The sequence below is a fragment of the Globicephala melas genome, chromosome 7, assembly GCF_963455315.2.
Source record: "Globicephala melas chromosome 7, mGloMel1.2, whole genome shotgun sequence".
Taxonomy (NCBI): domain Eukaryota; kingdom Metazoa; phylum Chordata; class Mammalia; order Artiodactyla; family Delphinidae; genus Globicephala; species Globicephala melas.
The window spans coordinates 42,152,197-42,173,161 of NC_083320.1; the positions used below are offsets into that span (position 1 = coordinate 42,152,197).

Consider the following 20,965-nt stretch of genomic DNA (forward strand, 5'->3'; position numbering starts at 1 on the left):
GCCCCGGTCTGGGAAGATCCCACATGCCACGGAGCGGCTGGGCCCATGAGCCATGGCCGCTGAGCCTGCGCGTCCGGAGCCTGTGCTCTGCAACGGGAGAGGCCACAGCAGTGAGAGGCCCGCGTACCGAAAAAAAAAAAAAAAAAAAAAAAACACTACTAAATAATCCTTGGGTCAAAGAAGAAATCCTGAAGGATATTACAACATATATTTTCACAAAAATACATGAAAACACAACATATTAATATTTGTGGGATGCAGCTAAAGCAGTCTTTAGGAGAAAATGTACAGATTTAAATACCTATATTAGAAAATAAGAAAGGTATAAAATCAAGCACTTCTTCCATTTTAAGAAACTAGAAAATAAACTCTAAGTATATAACATAAAGGAAATAGTAAGAGTAGGAAGCAATAAAATAGAAAATTTAAATAGCCTTGTATAAAGAAATGAAATAATAGTACCAATCCTCCACAAACTCTTTCATAAAATAGAGGAAGTAGGAACACTTCCCAACTCATATCATGAGGCCATTTTAACCATAATAATAAAACAAAATAAGAACAATACAAGAAAATTACAGCCAGCATATCTTGTGAACCATAGACACAAAAATACTTACCAAAATACTAGCAAAAGAAATCCAGCTATATATAAAAAGGGTTATATACCGTGATCAAGTTTGACTTATCCCCAAAATGTGAGGTTGGCTTAACATATGGAAATCAATCAACATATCTCACCACACTGACAGGTCAAGAGAGAGAAATCATGTCCATGTGGTAAAAACAAAGAAGCCCAACCTCTACTTCACATTATGCACAAAATCCAATTTTAGATAGACCATAAACTTAAATTAAAGTAAAATTTAAAAATTAATAAAAATGGGGAATAGAATAAAGCATAGAAGAATATCTTCATGAGCTTCAAGTAGAAGACTTCTTAGAAATGACAAATCATAAAAGAAAAAAATTGATTTCATCAAAATAAAAATTTCTGCACATCTACAAAAAAAAAAAAAACACGTTCAAGAAAATAGACTGAGAAAATATATCCCAATACATGTATCTGACAAAAATTTGTACCTAAAATATATTAAAAATTTCTGTAACTCAAGAATTTTTTTAAAAAATGAATCAAACACCAAGTTGGGAGACTTAAAAAGCAAACATATCAATAATTACATTAAAGTAAATGGACTAAATACCCTGATTAAATGCAGACAGATTCAGACTAGATAAAAAAGTGACATTCCACTATATATTGTTTACAAGAAACACACTTTAGACATAAGTTAAGAAGCAGGTTGAAAGTAAAAAAGACAGAAACAATAAGCAAAAGAAAGCTGGTGTGGCTATCTGAATACCATAATCCCACTGTGAGGTATTTGTCGAAGAGAAATAACTTGCGTGCCCAAAAAGTCTTTTACAAGACTATTTACAACAGCTTTATTCATAAATATTCAGTTATTGTTTCCAGACAGTAACTGGAAACAAGATGTACTTCAACAAGATAATGGAAAAATAAGCTGTGGTATATTCACTCAGTTGAATACCAAGCAATAAAAAGAAATAAACTACTGACACAGGCAACTACCTGAATTCATCTTAAAAACTATGATGCTAAGTGGAAGGAGTTGAACACAATAATTACATATTGTATGATTCCATTGATGTAATATTCTAAAATAGTCCATCTGTGGTGACAGATCAGATTACTGACCAGCCTATATGTAGAGACATAGTAGTGGTAGGGAAACGGCTGAGAAAGGCAGAAGCAAACTTTCTGGAATGATAGAGTTGTTCTTTGTCTTGGCATGCGTTCCTCAAAATTGACTGAAAGATATGAGCATTTCACTGAATGTAAATTTTAGTGAAATTTTGAACCAAATAAATGACATTGAATAACTGTGTGTTTGAACATTATATTATTTCATCATGTTTTCAGAAATAGTATAACATAGGTTAGGAATATTATAAGAGGCCCAGGAGGCATTATAGTGAGTTAGGAAGAGAACTGGGCCCAGTGGGTGGGCACACCCACTGATTTGGGCCAGAACAAGGTCATGATAAGGGAATTTTGGTAACAATTTTCCGGATGAAACCACGAGGGCAGGGAGAGTTTGAGAGAGAGGCAATTTGATCATCTCTTATAATGCTCCAATCCAGAATCTTCTTAAAGGAATTAATTAAATCAGTTTTAACTGTAGGGTAGCATATTAGGTATAATATGCTTTCAGGAGCTCTGCCTCCCTTGCTCCTCAAATTTCCCTCAGTCACACGCTGAAACCTGTTGTTTTAGAATAGAGGGAAATAATTCTTTTTTACTTTACAACTCAAAATAAAAGGCTTAAAATGCAAGTGCATGGTTAAAATAATACTTTAGGATAAATGAATTTCATTCCTGCAGATAAATGAATTTCAATCAGCGGATGAATGCAAATAAGCACCGATCCTTCCTGTTTCTGATACTGTAAAAAGAACAGGAAAAAGGAACACTCCTGTTCAACACATACTTTCTGAGCATCTAGCATGTGCTAAATCAATAGTGTTCAAGCTTTTGTGACTGTGACCTTTAGTAAGAAATGAAATTTACATTGCAGTGCTGGATGGATGTACATATGTATAACTAAAACAGTGTTATAAAATAAAACCTATGCTTGCTAAATAAGATGCACTCTGTGTTTTCTATTCCAGTATATTCTGCTTCATGTACACAAAAATGTTTACAAAAATGCTGATAGTGACCCACTGACTCCATTGCACTACCCACTAATAAATTGTGAATTGTGATGGGAAAAATGCAGTGCTAACCTTGCTAGTCAAAATGTGGTCTGTGGACCAGCAGCATCAGTTACACCTCACACTTACTGAATCAGAATCTTCATTTTAACAAAACCTCCAGGTGCTTCCTGTGCACTTTAAAGTGACAGAAGTCCTGTGCTAGACATTCACTGCATGAGGAAGACGTTTGGGCCAGAGGAAGTCTTTTCAGTATTGTTTAGGGCAGATATTCTTAGGGATGTGTTTTTTAAAGTATACATATCCAAGCCTCGAGCCTACAAATTCAGTACCTCCTAGGATATCTCAGGGCATTTATCTAAAAAACAATACATAAATGAACAAACCAAATCTACCAGAGCTTCCGAGCCCACTCCTATTTAAGAATCTTGGTCTATAGTGTTAAATGAAGCAGTGTACTGATCTGTTTGTTTATTACAAAGGTGCAAATCTGTGCTTCAGGAAATATGGAAAGATTTTACTTTATTTTTCACTGTGATTGTTTCACATTTTATTCCCAGAATGTTTATTGATAGAGGTTTTGCTACTGCTACTTCTGGGTTTACTTCTCCATGTGGGAGAATTTCCAAACATCTCGAGTCTACCAATAACTGCCCTTTTATAGAAATGTAATGTGACTTCCAGTAGAATTATTATTGTTAGTTTTGCTGAGGTAGCACGATTCATCCCCTGGATTACTTCCAGTAGATCCCTAACCAAGGATCCCTGCTGTGAAAGAAGATAGGGCTGCCCATAAATGGCTATAACTGTTCATTAAGGACCTTCCCGTTGTGTTAGTATGTTTCCTGAGTGATGGGAAGCTTTAGTCTAGAAGCTGCTAATCTTGCTAACACTAAAAGGCTCTCTCTCCCATTAACAGCTTCTGCGTTGCCTTAATAGTAAGAAAGTGATAAAGAGATGGACCTCAGCTGTTCAGTACCCCCTGAGGTTAGGTCCCCAGCTTCCTTCTTATCCCATAGTCCACTCTAATGGTCTTGCCTGTATTAAAATAATAGAGTGGATAATAAGTGCTGTCTATTTTAGCAGAGTCTAAAATTCCTTCTTCTTTCTGGGGAGGAACACCATTTTTTTAGACTTCCAATTTTAAAACTATACCATCAATACTTTTGCAATTGAAGTTGATCTGTTTAATTCATAACTTTTTAAAAGTGCAGGGCAAATCAAGTACAGGGGAAAAAATGTTGCTTTGGAAAAAATAAATCTGTCTTTCCTGGAAAAACTATAAAATAGAGAACGCTCTTAGAGATGTCTTCTTGTTCTTTTTTTTTTCCTCTGGTAAATCAGATCACTCATTTGCCCAGCAGTAAATTGGAAAATCAAGGAATAAAGACCTTTGCTTTTGTAAATATTAATAATTCTCATGTTAATAGACAAAGAACAAATTATGAAAAATATCATATTAAAATAAAATAAGGTTAAATTTCTTAGGTTTAGGGTGCATGTTAATCAATGATGTTTTGTTAAAAACGTTATCTTATTAGGCTTCATAATGCTAGGAGCCAATGCCATACTTAATTGCCTCTGTTCTTTTTCTACTGAAAATGTATAACCTTTTGCAGAGTGTACGTTTTAAGGATCTCTTGATTTAAACACGTTTTTAGTATATAAGATGTCCATGGAATAAGATTATCTATGCAGTACTTAGGTTGTTGCAATTTTTCATCTATAAGCAAAACTATTTTTGCTTTCAACTACATATTTTTTTAATTGGGTAAACAGTAATCCATCATCTCAAAAGTGTTGCTCAGATTTTTATTTCTTGAACTCAAATACTAAAATTTTTTTCTTGACTTACACTATTCTTTCCTGATTTGAAAGCTTAATTTTATAATTAGGTTGTATATAGTATATTTTTACACTTGTAATTTATGTGTATAAAAAGGACCAATATCAATAATCATCATCAGCGACAGTATATATTTTTTAAATGAAATATATGTTCATAGCCCTCATAGAAGAAATCACTATGATGAGCTCTGTGCAACATTTATGTAAGATTCAAGAAATTACTGTAAAAACCAATTAAAAGATGTTTTCTGAAAACATAATTAATATATTTTTCCGTATAAGTACTTAGCACCTTGAGGCGGGGAAAAGACGTATCTAAAAAGTCAAGGCTGCCCATCTAAATTTTTAAATTATGTATTAAAGCCTTTGAATGAAAAAATATCTATAATTTAAGAATGAGAAAATGTCAAGTATTTTTTTATAGACACTAGGTTTTTCCTCTAGGCAAGTAACAATCTAAATCCCTTTTAATTAAGTAACTTTCGTATGGTCTATTAGCCAAACAATTTTGATAAATCCAGTATTCTCATTTATTTTTCTTGTAAAAAGAATTATTCACCACATACCAATGGCTAGCCTATTATTGTTAATTTTCTTCAAATTTAGGGAAGAAGGGAGCCGAATATGACGATCTTAATGGAGCGCCAATAGCTCCATTGGAAAAGTAGCAGGTTTCATACAGAATAGTCTTGAAGTTGTTGGTATTGTGCACACTTATCTGAATTATTTTTGTTCCCTTTCTTCTGTCCTATAGTCCATGAAGGCTCAGGAGAAACCAGTCAAAAGGAGACATCCACCTGTGATATTTGCCAGTTTGGTGCAGAATGTGATGAAGACGCTGAGGATGTCTGGTAATGTGCTATTTTATTCTTTTAAAGAAAATAATGACAATAATTAATTTCTTTTTACTTTATCAATTATTTCCTAAAAGAAGACATTTTCAGCAGTTTTTTTTTATGTTTTTTTTTTTTAATCCAGTTCTCATGGTAAAAAATGAGGGCTACAATAACAGAAAGGACTTTCTGAAGCTGAACTAAAAGTTGGGTCAGCCAAGCAACTGCCCAGGGCATTACTTGATAAGGTACAATAAGATATCACCGAGACCCCCAAATACTGTCATGTTAAGAGATGGAGAGAAAAATTGTACGTATCAGAACATCTCTCAAAAAGCATGGTCAAGAAACAATGGATAGTTGCTAATCTGCTCCTAAAATGGTGGATCTGGGCAACTGCACAGATTTTACTTAAAGGGTATGCATAGGCACTCTCATAGCTGAATTAGGGAGATGGTAGGGCAAGGAATAATCTTTGAGCCACCCCGTAGGATCAACTTCTCCCTTCACCCAAGCAATACTCAGCTTCTCCTGTAAAGATATGCTGAACAGATTATGTATAATATTCATTATTTTGAATGGGCCCCAAAATGTTAGTCTTCTAGGGCGGCCACGTGTATTGGTCCTACCCTGATCTCATACGTAAAGTGAGCAACCCAAAGGTCTTTGTATGGCATGACAGTGGAAAGAGGCAGACTCTCTTTCTTTCTATCTCTTTTTCTTTTACACACATAACTTCAGAAAAACAACCAGGTGTCCTTTCTTTTTTTTCTCAATATGCAGACTGTGTTTGCCTAGAGCAGTTAACAATCATTTTGATCAAAGTGGGTAAGGGAGTAAATCTTAAATGTTCTCACCACACACACAAAATATTGGTAATTACGTGAGGTGATGGAGGTGTTAGCTAACACTATGGTGGTGACCACATTGCAATATATAAGTGTATCAAACATGTTGTACACCTTAAACTTATGCAATGTTATATGCCAATTATATCTCAGTAAAGTTGAAGGAAAAACACAATCATTTTCATCAAACTTTTGTGGGTGGAGGGGGCAATTCATCTAAGAAACAGAAAGAAAAAATTAAGGCAAGATAATTTTGGCAAGAATGAAACAGTCTGCACTTAAAACATTTTAGAATATTTTTGAATGTAGATTAAATTGAGGATTCCAACTGAGCAAACTGAGATTCTTAGGGTAAATTAACTAAGTACTTACAATAAACACTGCTATTGACTAGCCACGTGAACTAGCCACCCATTAATAAAAGCAGATATCAGTAGGATTTCCATACCTGTTAAACATTTCTAACCAATGGTCAGCTAGGAGTCAAGTCAGGGAGTGTATGCACTGGTTTGACCATCTTGAGGTAAACAGACATATGTTTTCTTAGGAACCTCCTGGACTCGTAATGGCTGATGAACTTTATGGTTCCCAAACCTGGCTGGGAATTTTTAAAACACATCGATTCTTTAGTTCCATGTCAAAATTAATGAATCAGAATTTCAGAGAAGTGGGGCTTAAAACTTTACTTGTCTAAAACTCCCCCAGATGGTTGTATAAATACTGCTCTAAGATAAATGACTGACTCAGAGAATCTTTCTCCTCCCTAAATGCTTTAAGGCTCTGTATAGTCATAGTCATTATATATTAAGACACATTGATAAGAAATGTATCCTTAAAATATCTTGTTTTAATGTTTGCTGATGACTACATCTGTAGCTCAACTTTATTTTTAATGCTGTAAATTTTCTTGCTGTCAGCTATTTTACTTTTTAAAAATTCACATGGGTCCCTAATTTTTTCTTAAGAATTTTCCATTCCCCACTCTTTAATGATCACCTTTAAGTGACATGGTTTCACTTTACAACTGCAAAGAGGAATGAGACAATAATAGCAGATAATTTAAGGAATGAGACAATAATAGCAGATAAAAATGACTGATTTCTTACTATGAGCTTAGTCTATTTGTATGCATTCTTTTTTTTCCCTCAGTTATCTTCAAAATACCCTAGAGTAGATTCTATTATGATCACTTCACAAGGAGGAAACTGAGTTTTAAAATGTTTAAGTGGCAGGGCCAAGATGAAGATATGAGGTAAAAGTAACTAGAGGATGTTAGCATAACAATTCAACCAAAGATGCAATTAAAGTATTTCTTTCCTGTCATGTCTGGAAAAATGAGATGGCCAGATTGCAGGCAGCTTAGATCCAGTGACTGAAGACCTGCAGGGTTAGAGCTGGTGACAAGAGAGAAGCTTGCAGCAGGCAATGGGAAAATGTTCGGGCAAGCAGTGTCACTCCTGGTATTCTAGCAAAAGTTCAGATCTCTGGTATACAGGATAAGGAGACTTGGGCAAGGTAAGTGGCATCAGAAAGGTTCAACAGCCGTGGGTACTGGAGTTAGGAAAAGAAATTCGGTTACAAAGGGAGCAAGGAGAAGGATAAGGCAGAACCTCAGTCGTCAAGGAATTGGAAAGCTAATCAGGGGCAGATACTGGATAGATACCCACCTACCAGAACTGGTGTACAAAGCCAACCCTTGGCTACAGAAGGCTGGGACAAGCCCCTAGATCTCAGAAATAAATTACAAGGTCAGAATGAAGCCAGCAGCAAGGATGACTGGTTGCTGAATCCGTTAGCTTTTGGCTAGGACATCTTGTATGCCCCCAGCCTAGAGACAAGATTAGTTCCAAAATGCAGAATAAGGCTGAGCCTCCAGATGAGGCTAAGTGGCCATAGCTGTGAAGATTAGAGGGATGCAGGGGGCAGGGAGCCAAGAAGATCATTATACTTCCCAGGCAAGAATGAAAAGTTGTTAGCGTTCAAATAAAATGTACTTAAAATGTCCAATGTAAGCAAGAAGGAATGGTGCTGAAATGATAAGCATATTGATTTTCATTTACATAAATACCTTTGCATGTTTACACACTGTATTTAGTTATGGCCATGAAGGGCAGACTGGAAACAGCTGAAGGACACAAGAATAAAGCAATAAATGAAATTAAATAGTCATGGAATGAAAGAGGCTATAAAGTAAGATAAGAAGCAATAGGGGAGGGATATGACTCTAGTACTAGTCAACTGAATCAGGGGAGCTTGATGTGCTATTGATTCCAGATGAAACCATGGCCAGGTCCTCTCACAAACATAAAATACTGCATTTGCTATGTGGGAACAAAGAGTACAAGTCAGTGTTTAGTTTTATTTTTTTCCCTTGACATTAACTAAACTACAATTTTATGCATACAAGTTCCTCAACCATACATTATGAAATAATAACAAGATGTGGATAAGTAGTACTGAGAAATAATGTTACTATTGTAACTGCAATATTGAAACAAATGTAAAAGATTGATTCCTGATTTTTCTTTAACCCTAGCCTAAGAAATTAATACTTTACATTTTACCACAAGGGGTAAATCTAGCTATTCAAAGATGTTCAGGTATTTTCTAGATGAAGGTAAACCTCTGTTAGAATTAAAAAGCCAGTACACAATCAGCTGATCTTGTTTCCATAGTTAGATGAGTTTTTGAGTCAAGAAGCAAGGTACATTGGACACGGGAAAGAAAAAACAATAAATGGGGGAAGGGTAAGGAGAGTAGAGGAAAAGGAGAAAAAATAATAGAGGATGACATTGATAAACCATGATACTAATAACGTAAAATTTAATGCCTTTATTTTGAGAAAAACAGATGGTTTATAAGCTTATACAAGCTCCTCCCTTATGTGCTATGATTTCCTTTCAAGGTTTTTCTCTTGCCTTTTTCTTCTTCTTATGGAGAACATCAAGGCTGTAGAAATAAGAAACCGGTCAGATTTTCTCAAAAGGAAAGAAAGACCATTGCTACAAAAGATTCTTCAGTTATAGATATCTACCTATGTGTAGGAAAGGATCATGCTTTCAAAAGAGGGTTAAAAGTCCACATGGTGAGTGGTCCACACCACAGATATATCCACTCTCATATCAAGGCATCTCTTTATTTAGGATGGACCTCGAAAATAATTGGAACACCAGTGCAAAGGGATATGCATGCCTATTTATGGGGAAAGGGTTAAAAGGCAAAGAAAAGAAGGGCTTAAAAGACAGTTTCTCTTTATATCTAGACTGAAAAAAGGTCAAAACTAATATATTTATACATCAAAGAGACTCTCAGATACCTCCTGCCAAGTATAATTTATAAAGAAAAAGAAGGGCTTCTAAGTCAAACATAATAAATTTGACTCATAGCAAAGTAATAAAGCCCCATCTGATAGTACTGGGAATACTAACTTATGATTTCAACAAATATTTCTGATACTTGCTTGGTTTTAGAAACAGCTTTATATTCCCTTAATTATCTTACCTGATAAATTATTTCAGTAAGTCCAAAGTAGGTCAGTAGTAACTCTTTGCACTGGGAACTAGTCCTAAGAAGTAATTATCCTAGAACTTTCTGTTGGTCCTGTCAGTCAGAAGTAGTTCAGAGCCCTGGGGTTGATACTTGATTTAATATAAGAAAAGAGCAAGCTGATAGCTGGGTCTGACCATAGAAATGACTGGGTATGAAATTGGCTGCAGGCCTAACATTTCCAGGGTATCAAGATAGATCAAGGAAGGGAGCACAGGTGTAAGAGCAGATGCAGCTGGGTGACAAATGACATAAAGGGACAACTTAAATCATTATGTGTATTTGCTTCATATGTATGCTTTATAGCTCCTGTGCCCATTTTAACTTTGCTCTTGTATTATTCTCAACATGCCACTTAGGCCCCATTAGCGAAATCATATTGGCTTAAATGCTATTAATTCCTCAGTAGTCATTCATTTTGTCTTTGAAAGCATTAATAATGTTTTCCAGTTTTAGTGCATCACATCCTAGTGTTTGACTGCAATGGTAAGAAAGGAGAAAAGCAAAGTAGTTCAGTAAAAAGAGTTCAGAAGAGAAAATGAATGAGCATCTATTTTTTCCTTTATTTCATTGATGTTCCATAACTGAAACAGGGTGTGAGATTTGGCATTACTTTTGTGAGCCTCTCTTACAAAGACAGTTTAGTTTGAAGTCTTTTAACATCTTGCTCCTTTGATCTAAGAAGGCTCCTTGTCACTAGGAAGACTGTGTGTTGCTGGCATCATTCCCACCTTTAATGCTTTTTGGACTGTAGAGAATCATGAATATTTGAAGTGGGGCAACGGTCAAGGATGATCCTTGGCACTAGATTTCACCATACATATAAGCAAATTAGGCATTAGGTCCTGCTGACTTCGGTATTGGGTTATGAGTTTGATAGGGAAAAATAAGACACCTCTGAGTCTTAAGATTTAGAAATGATTTGTTTTTAAAACTACTACTGGTCGACAATTGAACAAAAAAGATTGTGTTGCAACTGGAAAGTTTCCAACTGTTTTCTACTAAGTAAAAAGAATATCATTTGGGGTTGTATGTGGGCTCTAAAGAAGAAGATGTTGATTAGTCACAGAATTTTACCGAACTACGAGTTCATTCAGTCTTCCCCTACGGTGTTTTCTTTATATTGATTTCCTTTACTCTCTTGCCTTAGAACTGTAAAAGCGGTTACCATAATTAGGACTGGCTTCTAATGTGAGTTTACTCATGGAGAGAATAAAACACACACACACACACAAACAGAAAATAGGTCTGTCTAGTCCAGAAAATCTAAGGTTTGGGTGGGTTGTGGGCTTTATGATAAAACCTCCTTAGTTCTAAGACTCCCATAGTTAGGATGCTGCCTCCCTCAAATTGCCTTTCCTTCACCATGAAGACAGTGTTGTCGCCTGTGAAAACTGCCATAGTATTGTCTGTTTGTATAGATGGGGTCTGAAGAGTAAAGACATCTCCCTTTCCTTTAATACTTCCATTTGCCCAGAAACTTTTTCCAGAGAAGAGGGCAATATACAGCTTCTGCTGTATATTTGGGGAAACACACCTCTTCCTACTCCCATAATTTCAAGAGAAAAATGTTGACATTTTTAGCAAATCTACGGCTTAATGTAAAAATTTGAGTTTGATTTTATTTCCTTCTTTTATGTATTTATCCACCTATCTTAAACAAGAAAAAATAATTTGTACTTTTAAAAAATTTCACACAATTTAGAAGTGCAATTATAAATAAGACTAGTATTTGTAACATGGTCTGTACAATGGTCTGTGCCTACAAACGCCATGTCTGTGACCCAGACTTCCCTCTGCCGATAGCCGCCAATAGCCAAGTCTGCAAACTGAATCTAAACACTTTGTGTTACTTAGAAAGATGAATAAATAATGATGCCACTTCAAATGCACAGCAGGCCATTCCAAAAAGAGACAAACAAAAAAATATACAACTAACCCACCCTCCAAATTTGGGTTGAGCTTTGTGAAAAGTAAGATTTTTTAAATAAAACTGAAATTTGAAAATAAATCATGGTCTTTCAAACAAAGACATACCTCAGGTCTTCTATGTCCTGGGCTACTTTACTTAGAAAGGAATTGGATTTTCACATAAGTTCTGAAGAGTCTTTTGAATTTTTCTCAGTAATTATGTATGCCTCAACTGTGCTAGTTATCGCACAATGATTAATGAAACTTAATTAGGATGTGATGGGTGCAAATGTGGATCTGGTGTAGAGTATTGAAAAATACAGGAATAAAGTATTGAAAACTTTAATACGTTTTATATGTTTTTGCAATTTTTATTTAGCTCAGACATTAGAAATCAGGTAACTTCGATTTTATATAAAAATAATGAAATACTACCTGAAGGCAGAACAAAGGAAACAAAACTCCAAAGCATAGATTGTATTTCTCCCACTAACTTAACTGTTTTCATTACTTGTTTCTCTTTTACCTGCTTGTGTAGACTATACCCTGCTTCTCCTGCCTTACTTCTGGTGCTCACTCACCAAACTCTCACCGACAATTTTGTGTTGAGTTTTCTAAGTCTCAGTTTCTAGTATATTCCGAGTCAGAGACTCCTGTGCCTTAAAACCAGGAAATACACGCTCCATGTTCCAACATCACAACATAACATCCCAGTCTCAGAGATAAAAACATGAATCTCATTGTGATCATCAAAAGATGACAGAATTTTCACAAGCATGTGTTTCCTATGCAGCAGGTACCATGGTATTGTTTACATTCATGGAGCCATTTAATCCTCCTGCTAATCTTATGAAGTTAGATACACTAATAATTCTCATTTTACATGGAAGGAGACACAGAGAGGTTAAGCAAACCACCCAAAGCCAAAGAGTAAGTGGAAGAGCTAGGATTTGAACCCTGCCAGGCTGACTCCAGACACCATGCTCTTAACCACCACTCAGTATCTTCTCATATGTTTAATAACATAAATTATGTGTCTGCATGTGTGTGTGTGTGTGTGTAGCATGCATTAGGTGTATATCATACATGTACAACATGTTGGATATATTCAGTACAGAATTTCACACTTTTTTGTTGTTGAAATAGAAAATACAACCTCTTTGTGATAAAGTCTACCACTAACAGGTTCACATCACCTACGATGTCCTTTGAAATATTTTTTTCCCATTAGATATATACACCTTACTTTTGGCAGACTGTGTGGGTTTTATGTGTTTTTTTTGTAGAGGTATTGAATTATTATCTATGGAGCATATCTTTATGACTATATGTGTGCCCAATTAGGTTGAGAAGGTTATTAACCATGAGGTTGCAGAGAAGAGACATATCTTCACCAAAACCTGGTTTTTTGAGCTGTTTCAACTTCAATTTGCTTGTTTTGAGTAAGGCAATAGCAACTCTGATTATGAACCAGGATGAACATTATTTATATTTATAACTAGTGATAGGCTTTAGATTTTTATCCAGAAAAGAGGCACATAACATGGAGAGTGGCCATTATAATACTCCCCCTTCCTTTAATGCTGGTGCCACTACTAGCAATATTTCAAAGGGCTGTGCAAAAGGCAGAGGAGCATTGGGGAACCCAGAAGAGCACGGGCACTGCTCAGTAAGCCATTTGTTAAGAAAGGTGGGACTTCATTCCTTAGTATCTTTGGGAATAGCTGATGGACTACATGCTCCTTTCCAAGTGGTAGAGGAAGGTTTATTACAAATGCATATTCTTGCTGCAAGAATAGAAATTATGAGATATAAAGAAAGAGGGAAGAATCAGCAAATTAAATGGCAAATAAATATGGCCCATATGCCAGTGGATTTTAATCCCTATCTTAGTACAATGCTCTGCTATATCTTTTTATTTAACACTTAAAAATATAATGCCAAGCCTCTTATTTTCCAATCTAATGTATGTTTTAATGGTTACATTAAAATGGAATTTGCTGTGGCTTTTTCTGATTATAAAAGTTGCACATGTTTATCATAGAAATTTCAAAAGCCTAGAAATATTACAATGTCATCCCACCATTCCAAGATAATTACCATAAAATTTTGAGGTGTGTTTTCCTCCTGTCTATGTGTGTGTGTACATGCACATGTGTGTGTATGTATTTTTGATGAGTCGAATCATATTTTATATATCAACAAAGCCTCTCTCTTGAAAATTTTACTTAACCTTGAGGTTGTGCTTGCAGATTGTTACAAATGCTAAACAAATTTATGAGTAATATATTTAGATTTGAACATAATTTCTGTGGGCCCAAATTCTAATTATTCTTTCAAAATTTTTGCCTTTCTCAAGACACATGCAGTTGAGGGCAGTGTCCTAACATTTGCGATCTAAAGAATTTACCAAAACCTAAATCCCCTCTAAGTCTACCTTAGACATTTTTCTTGGTTAACTCCAAGACAGTATGTGTACTGAAAACATTTCCTTTGTCTGTATCCAGAGCATTCATAATAAATAGCTTTCTGAGGTATAAGCATTATTTACTGAGAAACTGTCCACCCACAGGTGTTTTAAATTGGGTAGAAACCACTCCTGGCCTTAAGTGGTTTACTCCCAAATAGTAATATACTGTATATGTTGGTTCATCTAAACAACAAATCAGCAAGCAGTCCTCGGCAGCCCACATCAGTCTGTTCCAGAAATATGCCCCTATAAGCAGTATGTGTAATATCTAATAAGTGATTGAACAAATTGTAAAATTATATGCAACATCCAATTGAAAAAATCAATACTGCTGAAGAACTAAATGCTTATTATAGTATAAAGAAGAAAATAAATAAAGGAAACAAATATCTGTTTTTTCTAGCTTCCCCCCAATGCAAAGTAAAATTAATCAGGAGTGGGTCCATTCATCCCTTCACTACTAAGCTCTGAGTGAAACATAAGAACTCAGGACTATGCACTTGGGACGAGTGATCTTCTGAAGTTTGTTTACCACAGCTCTTTTTTATTCATTGCAGTCTTTTCAAAGTCTTTACATAATAGTTTACTCTGTTCTCTGAACTCATCCTAAAATGAGCTTTCTATAATCAGAATTGTATTATTCAGGGTAATAAAAGCAATGCTCGGTTCCAAGTAGTCATAAATGCCTATAATCAGCAGATATTAAAAGATGTATATCAGGGAGAAGTGTGCAACAATTGAGGAAAAAGCAAGAAATGAAGTAAAATATTATCTTCACTTTAGCAGAAATTAGTGATGTATTTCTGTTTAAACATTGATATGTACATAAAGGTGATACTTTAAGACATTCAAATATAACATCAAATTATCAATTATGACAAATAAAAATATTATATTTGAATGAAGTATGCAGTTTAATTTTAATTGAATATGTTTTTCCTCCTCTAAAAGATTTGTTGATTTGGGAAAAAGAGAATACAACAGAGATGCTTGCATTACAGTGACATCGGATGGTCAGACTTGGGAGGGGAAATACATTAAAAGAAGCCCTGTATTGATCAGTATATCTGTACCTGACATTTTTGTGTATTATTACATGCTTAGGAGATATGTTATGGTATGCTTTACACTGAATTCATAAGTCTTTTAACAATTGTCTTTTGTTGGAGAAAATATTTCCCTTTTGAGATGCACATGGCATTAAGGGACAGCCAGATGAAAAGGGAAAACTTCTAACATATTAAAACCTAATTCTTTTCAGCCTACTTTCTCCTTTCCTTTGATCCTCTGATATCTCTAGGATGTACTTAGGGCAAGTAATGTTATCTTCATTTGACAGATAAATACACGAAGCCCCTGGGAATTCCCTGGTGGTCCAGTGGTTAGGACTCCATGCTTCCACTGCATGGGGCATGTGTTTGATCCCTGGTTGGGGAACTAAGATTCCACAAGCTGCACAGTGTGGCCAAAAAAAAAAAAAAAAATACATGAAACCCCTGAAAGGTTAAGGGTAACCAACATGTAGTAAAGAGAAGGGCTCAAGTGATTTATGCCACTACCTCATCAAAGCTACCCAAGAGAGATTTTAAAAAGAGAGAGAGAAAAGAGTTGGTATGACATAGTGGAAAGACCACTGGGTTCAGAGAAGTGAGGTCTCATCTTGGATAAAATCACATCATTTCCCTTGGTCTCTGTTTTTTTTTTTCTTCCTATAGACGAATTAGATTACATAGATAATTAGATGACAGATAGATTTATAGCCATTTTGTAGTACAATTCACATAAAACTCATTCATTTAAAGTATACAATTCAATTGTTTTTAGTATAGTCACCAAGTTGTGCACCCATCAACACAATCAATTTCATAATATTTTTATCACTTCAAAAAGAAACTTGTACACTTCAGCAGCCCCTTCCCATTTCCTCCCCAAGTTTCCCTCCTCCATCCTTAGGCAACAACTAATCTACTTTATGTCTCTATAGATTTCTTTATTCCAATATTTCATATAAATGGAATCATTCAACAGGTTGTCCTTTGTGACTGGGCTTCTTTCACTTAGAATATTTTCAAGGTTCATTGTATCATGTATCAGTATTTCATTTTTTGATTGATGAAAAGTATTTAATTGTGTAGATATACCACATTTTGTTTATGCATTTATCAGTTAGTTGATGAGCATTTGGGTTATTTCCAATTTTGGGTTCTGATAAATAATGCTGTTATGAACATTTGTATACAAATTTGTGTGTTTGTATATGTGTGTAAGTACAAGTTTATTTTGGACATATGTTTTTATTTCTCTTGGTATATACCTAGGAGTAGAATTGTTAGATTAAATGGTAACCTCATGATTAACTTTTTGAGGCACTACCAGACAGTTTTCCAAAGTGGCTGCACCATTTATATTTCTAGCTGCAATGTATGAGGATCCAAATTTCTCCACATCCTTGCCAACACTTATTATTACCATCTTTTTGAATAATACAATCCAAGTGGGTATAAAGTGGTCTCTGATAGTGGTTTTGATTAACATTTTCCAGATGGCTAATTGTGTTGAGTCTCTTTTCAGTGTGCTTACTGATCATTTGTATGTCTTTGGATAAACATCTCTTCAGATTTTTACCCATTTTTTAATTGAGGTATTTATCACTAAGTTGTAGGAGTTTTTTTTTTTAATTGTAGGTATAAGCCTCTTACCAAATATATATGATATGAAAATAGTTTCTCCATTCTGTGGAGTTGTCTTTTCATTTTTGTGGCGATACCTTTCAAAACACAAAAGTTTTTAATTTTGATGAATTTCAATTTGTCTGTCTTTCGTCACTTGTGTTTTTGGTGTCACAACTAGGAAGGTTTTGCTTAACCCAAGGTCAAAAAGATTTACTCCTATATTTTCTCCTAAGGGATTTATAGCTTTGGCTCTTATATTTAGGTCTCTGATTCATTTTGAGTTAATTTTTTGTATGGAGGGAGGAAAGGGTCAAGAATCATTTTTTTACTTGTAGATAATCAGTTATTTCAACACCATTTATTGAAAAAACTATCCTTTCTCCATTGAATTTTCTTGGCACCCTTGTAGAAAATCAATTGACCCTGTATGTGCACGTTTATTTTTGAGTTCTCATTTTATTCCATTGATGTATATGTATATCCTTATGCCAGAATAAACTCCATTTTCTCATAGGTAAAATATAGGAAATAAGGGTGTTGGTCTAGATAATGTCCATGGTTCTTTTGAATCCAAACATCACCTAAGATAGGAACAGAATTACTGTGAGCTATATAGACCTACTTCACAAGCATCCCCAGTGGCCCCAGTGGCATTGTTCCTCTTTCCTTTTCAACCTAAAATTTTTACTGTCAGTTTTAAATTAGAAAAGATGGTCTATTGTGTCCAGAAGGTAGCATTTACAACTCTGTATTTTAACCCTCATGCAGAAATAAGATTTTCGTACTGGCTAATCATCTCTTTAGAAAGCTCAGAAAACAGAAGGCTCTTCAAAGGATATGAATCAGTGGTGGCAAAAGGTAGAAATACAATGAAATTATTTAAATAAGAGAAAAAATTCAAGAATTTAATAATAAAACAATGTTGAGGAGAAGAAAGAAGGAGAAAAGTAGGATAGAAAAAGTAATTTTAAAGAAAAATCAAACTAAGAGAATATGCTAAAACCATATTTCTGAGTATCCCTGATTCAAGGTAAGGAAGAAAAAGAATAATTCTCATGATGTAATTAGAAAAGATACTAGTTCATCAAAAGATAGTTTAAGAAGTTCTGAACTCCACAAGGATTTATACTCCATGACTTTAATAACATTTTGAACAAAATAAAATACAACATCCTTGATAACTCCCTTATAAATTATACAAAATTACTTATATTGGATCTTAATGTAATATATTAATGATAAAATTCTAAAGTTGTGAGATTATATCTGTAGACGTGATTCTCTGTAAGACCTGAATAATGATATCCAGATATGTTATTGTTATGGTATCTGATTCGGTGCAGGGTTAAAACAAGATCGATGGCCAATGTGTCTGTTAGTCTTTTTCTCTTAATTATTATCTCAGGCAGAGATTAGGCAGAACTCCTAAAATATTTCATATGAGTTTCTAGGATTATAGTTCCCAAGTACAGATAACAAAACTAAGCAGTTGTTGAGAGAAAAATCATTTGTTCAAGCAGCAGAGAAAGGAAGAGTGCCAGGTCTTCAGATGGTCTTAGAAGAGTGTTTCTTGAACAATTCTCTGATTTACTATAAGCCATTTATGAAAAAATTGGAAATCAGATGACTTGGTTTGTGACAATAAAGTGTCATTTCCTTATATCATTGTTTTCTGTAAATACTTTATTTTACTATTAATTAAGAATAAAAGATGTGGTTGTTACACAAGTTCATGCCAAGTGGGAAAACATTGATCAGATTTTTATGACAAATATTCTACCTTTGATCATATTTAGTTAAAAGATTATAAGTAGAAATGAGAAGCAAAGATAAAAATATGCAAAACAATAGCAATATATCATAATATAGAGCCTAACAATTATGATTATGGGTTTAGAATACGAAATGTGACTTAAGATATACAGTTGCTTATAAGACTTCCTACTATCAATTCTGCTTTTTCTATTTTTCCTCAGATAATCAATATAAAACCAATAATTTGCTAGATATATTTGACTATATATTTTTTAAATCTTCATAATGGGATTTGTAGCCCTTTATTAGTATAATCAAGCTTCTGGGAATTTTAACCCACTTATTCATTCATTGCACCTTTTTTCCCCAAATTTTGTTTGTCCCAAATCAAAGTATAGTTTCAAATTAATATCTTGTACCGTAGTGTTAAAAGAGAAAAAAATCTTTGCACTAAGGATGAAACAACACATTGTAATAAAGTACAGTGCACAGGGTCAGTAGGCTCGCATTTTCTTTTCTTCTTTTTTTAACGTTTTTATTGAAGTATAATTGCTTTACAATGGTGTGTTAGTTTCTGCTTTATAACAAGGTGAATCAGTTATACATACACATATATCCCCATATCTCTTCCCTCTTGCGTCTCCCTCCCTTGCACCCTCCCTATCCCACCCTTCTGGCTGGTCACAAAGCATCAAGCTGATCTCCCTGTGCTATGCGAATGCTTCCCACTAGCTATTTTACATTTGGTAGTGTATATATGTCCATATATACACTACCACTCTCTTTGTCCCAGCTTACCCTTCCCCCTCCCCGTATCCTCAAGTCCATTCTCTAGTAGGTCTGTCTTTATTCCCGTCTTGCCCCTAGGTTCTTCATGACCATATTTTCTTTTTTTTAGATTCCATATCTATGTGTTAGCATACAGTATTTGTTTTTCTCTTTCTGACTTACTTCACTCTGTATGACAGACTCTAGGTCAATCCACCTCACTACAAATAACTGAATTTCGTTTCTTTTTATGGCTGAGCAATATTCCATTGTACATATGTGCCACATCTTCTTTATCCATTCATCTGTCGATGGACACTTAGGTTGCTTCCATGTCCTGGCTATTGTAAATAGAGCTGCAATGAACATTGTGGTACATAACTGTTTTTGAATTATGGTTTTCTCAGGGTATATGTCCAGTAGTGGGATTGCTGGGTCATATGGTAGTTCTATTTGTAGTTTTTTAAGGAACCTCCATACTGTTCTCCATAGTGGCTGTATCAATTTACATTCCCACCAACAGTGTATGAGGGTTCCCTTTTCTCCACACCCTCTCCAGCATTTATTGTTTGTAGATTTTTTGATGATGGCCATTCTGACCGGTGTGAGATGATATTGCACTGTAGCTTTGATATGCATTTCTCTGATGATTAATGATGTTGAGCATTCTTTCATGTGTTTCTTGGCAATCTGTATATCTTCCTTGGAGAAATGTCTATTTGGGTCTTCCGCCCAGTTTTGGATTGGGTTGTTTTTTTTTTTGATACTGAGCTGCATGTAAATTTTGGAGATTAATCCTTTGTCAGTTGCTTCATTTGCAAATATTTTCTCCCATTCTGAGGGTTGTATTTTTGTCTTGTTTATGGTTTCCTTTGCTGTGCAAAAGCTTTTGAGTTTCATTAGGTCCCATGTGTTTATTTTTGTTTTTATTTCCATTTCTCTAGGAGGTGGGTCAAAAAGGATCTTGCTGTGATTTATGTCATAGAGTGTTCTGCCTATGTTTTCCTCTAAGAGTTTGATAGTGTCTGGCCTTACATTTATGTCCTTAATCCATTTTGAGTTTATTTTTGTGGGTGGTGTTAGGGAGTGTTCTAATTTCATTCTTTTACATGTAGCTGTCCAGTTTTCCTGGCACTACTTATTGAAGTGGCTGTATTTTCTCCATTGTATATTCTTGCCTCCTTTATCAAAGGTAAGATCACCATATGTGCGTCAGTTTATCTCTGGGCTTTCTCTCCTGTTCCATTGATCTATATTTCTGTTTTTGTGCCAGTACCCTACTGTCTTGATTACTGTAGCTTTGTAGTATAGTCTGAATTCAGGGAGCCTGATTCCTCCAGCTCCGTTTTTCTTTCTCAAGGTTGCTTTGGCTATTCGGGGTCTTTTGTGTTTCCATACAAATTGTGAAACTTTTTGTTCTAGTTCTGTGAAAAATGCCAGTGGTAGTTTGATAGGATTGCATTGAATCTGTAGATTGCTTTGTGTAGTATAGTCATTTTCACAATGTTGATTCTTCCAATCCAAGAACATGGTATATCTCTCCATCTATTTGTATCGTCTTTAATTTCTTTCATC

At 34.9% G+C, this 20,965-nt stretch overlaps 1 protein-coding gene across 1 annotated transcript in view; it reads left to right on the plus strand.

Annotated features, from left to right (window-relative positions):
• The window catches only part of TMEFF2 (transmembrane protein with EGF like and two follistatin like domains 2), a 250,423-nt gene that overhangs the window by 125,386 nt on the left and 104,072 nt on the right, over positions 1-20,965 (plus strand). The window contains exon 5 of the mRNA XM_030853661.2: positions 5,342-5,438. Within this exon, the coding sequence (XP_030709521.1) occupies positions 5,342-5,438 (97 nt within the window). The remainder of the gene's footprint in view (positions 1-5,341; positions 5,439-20,965) is intronic.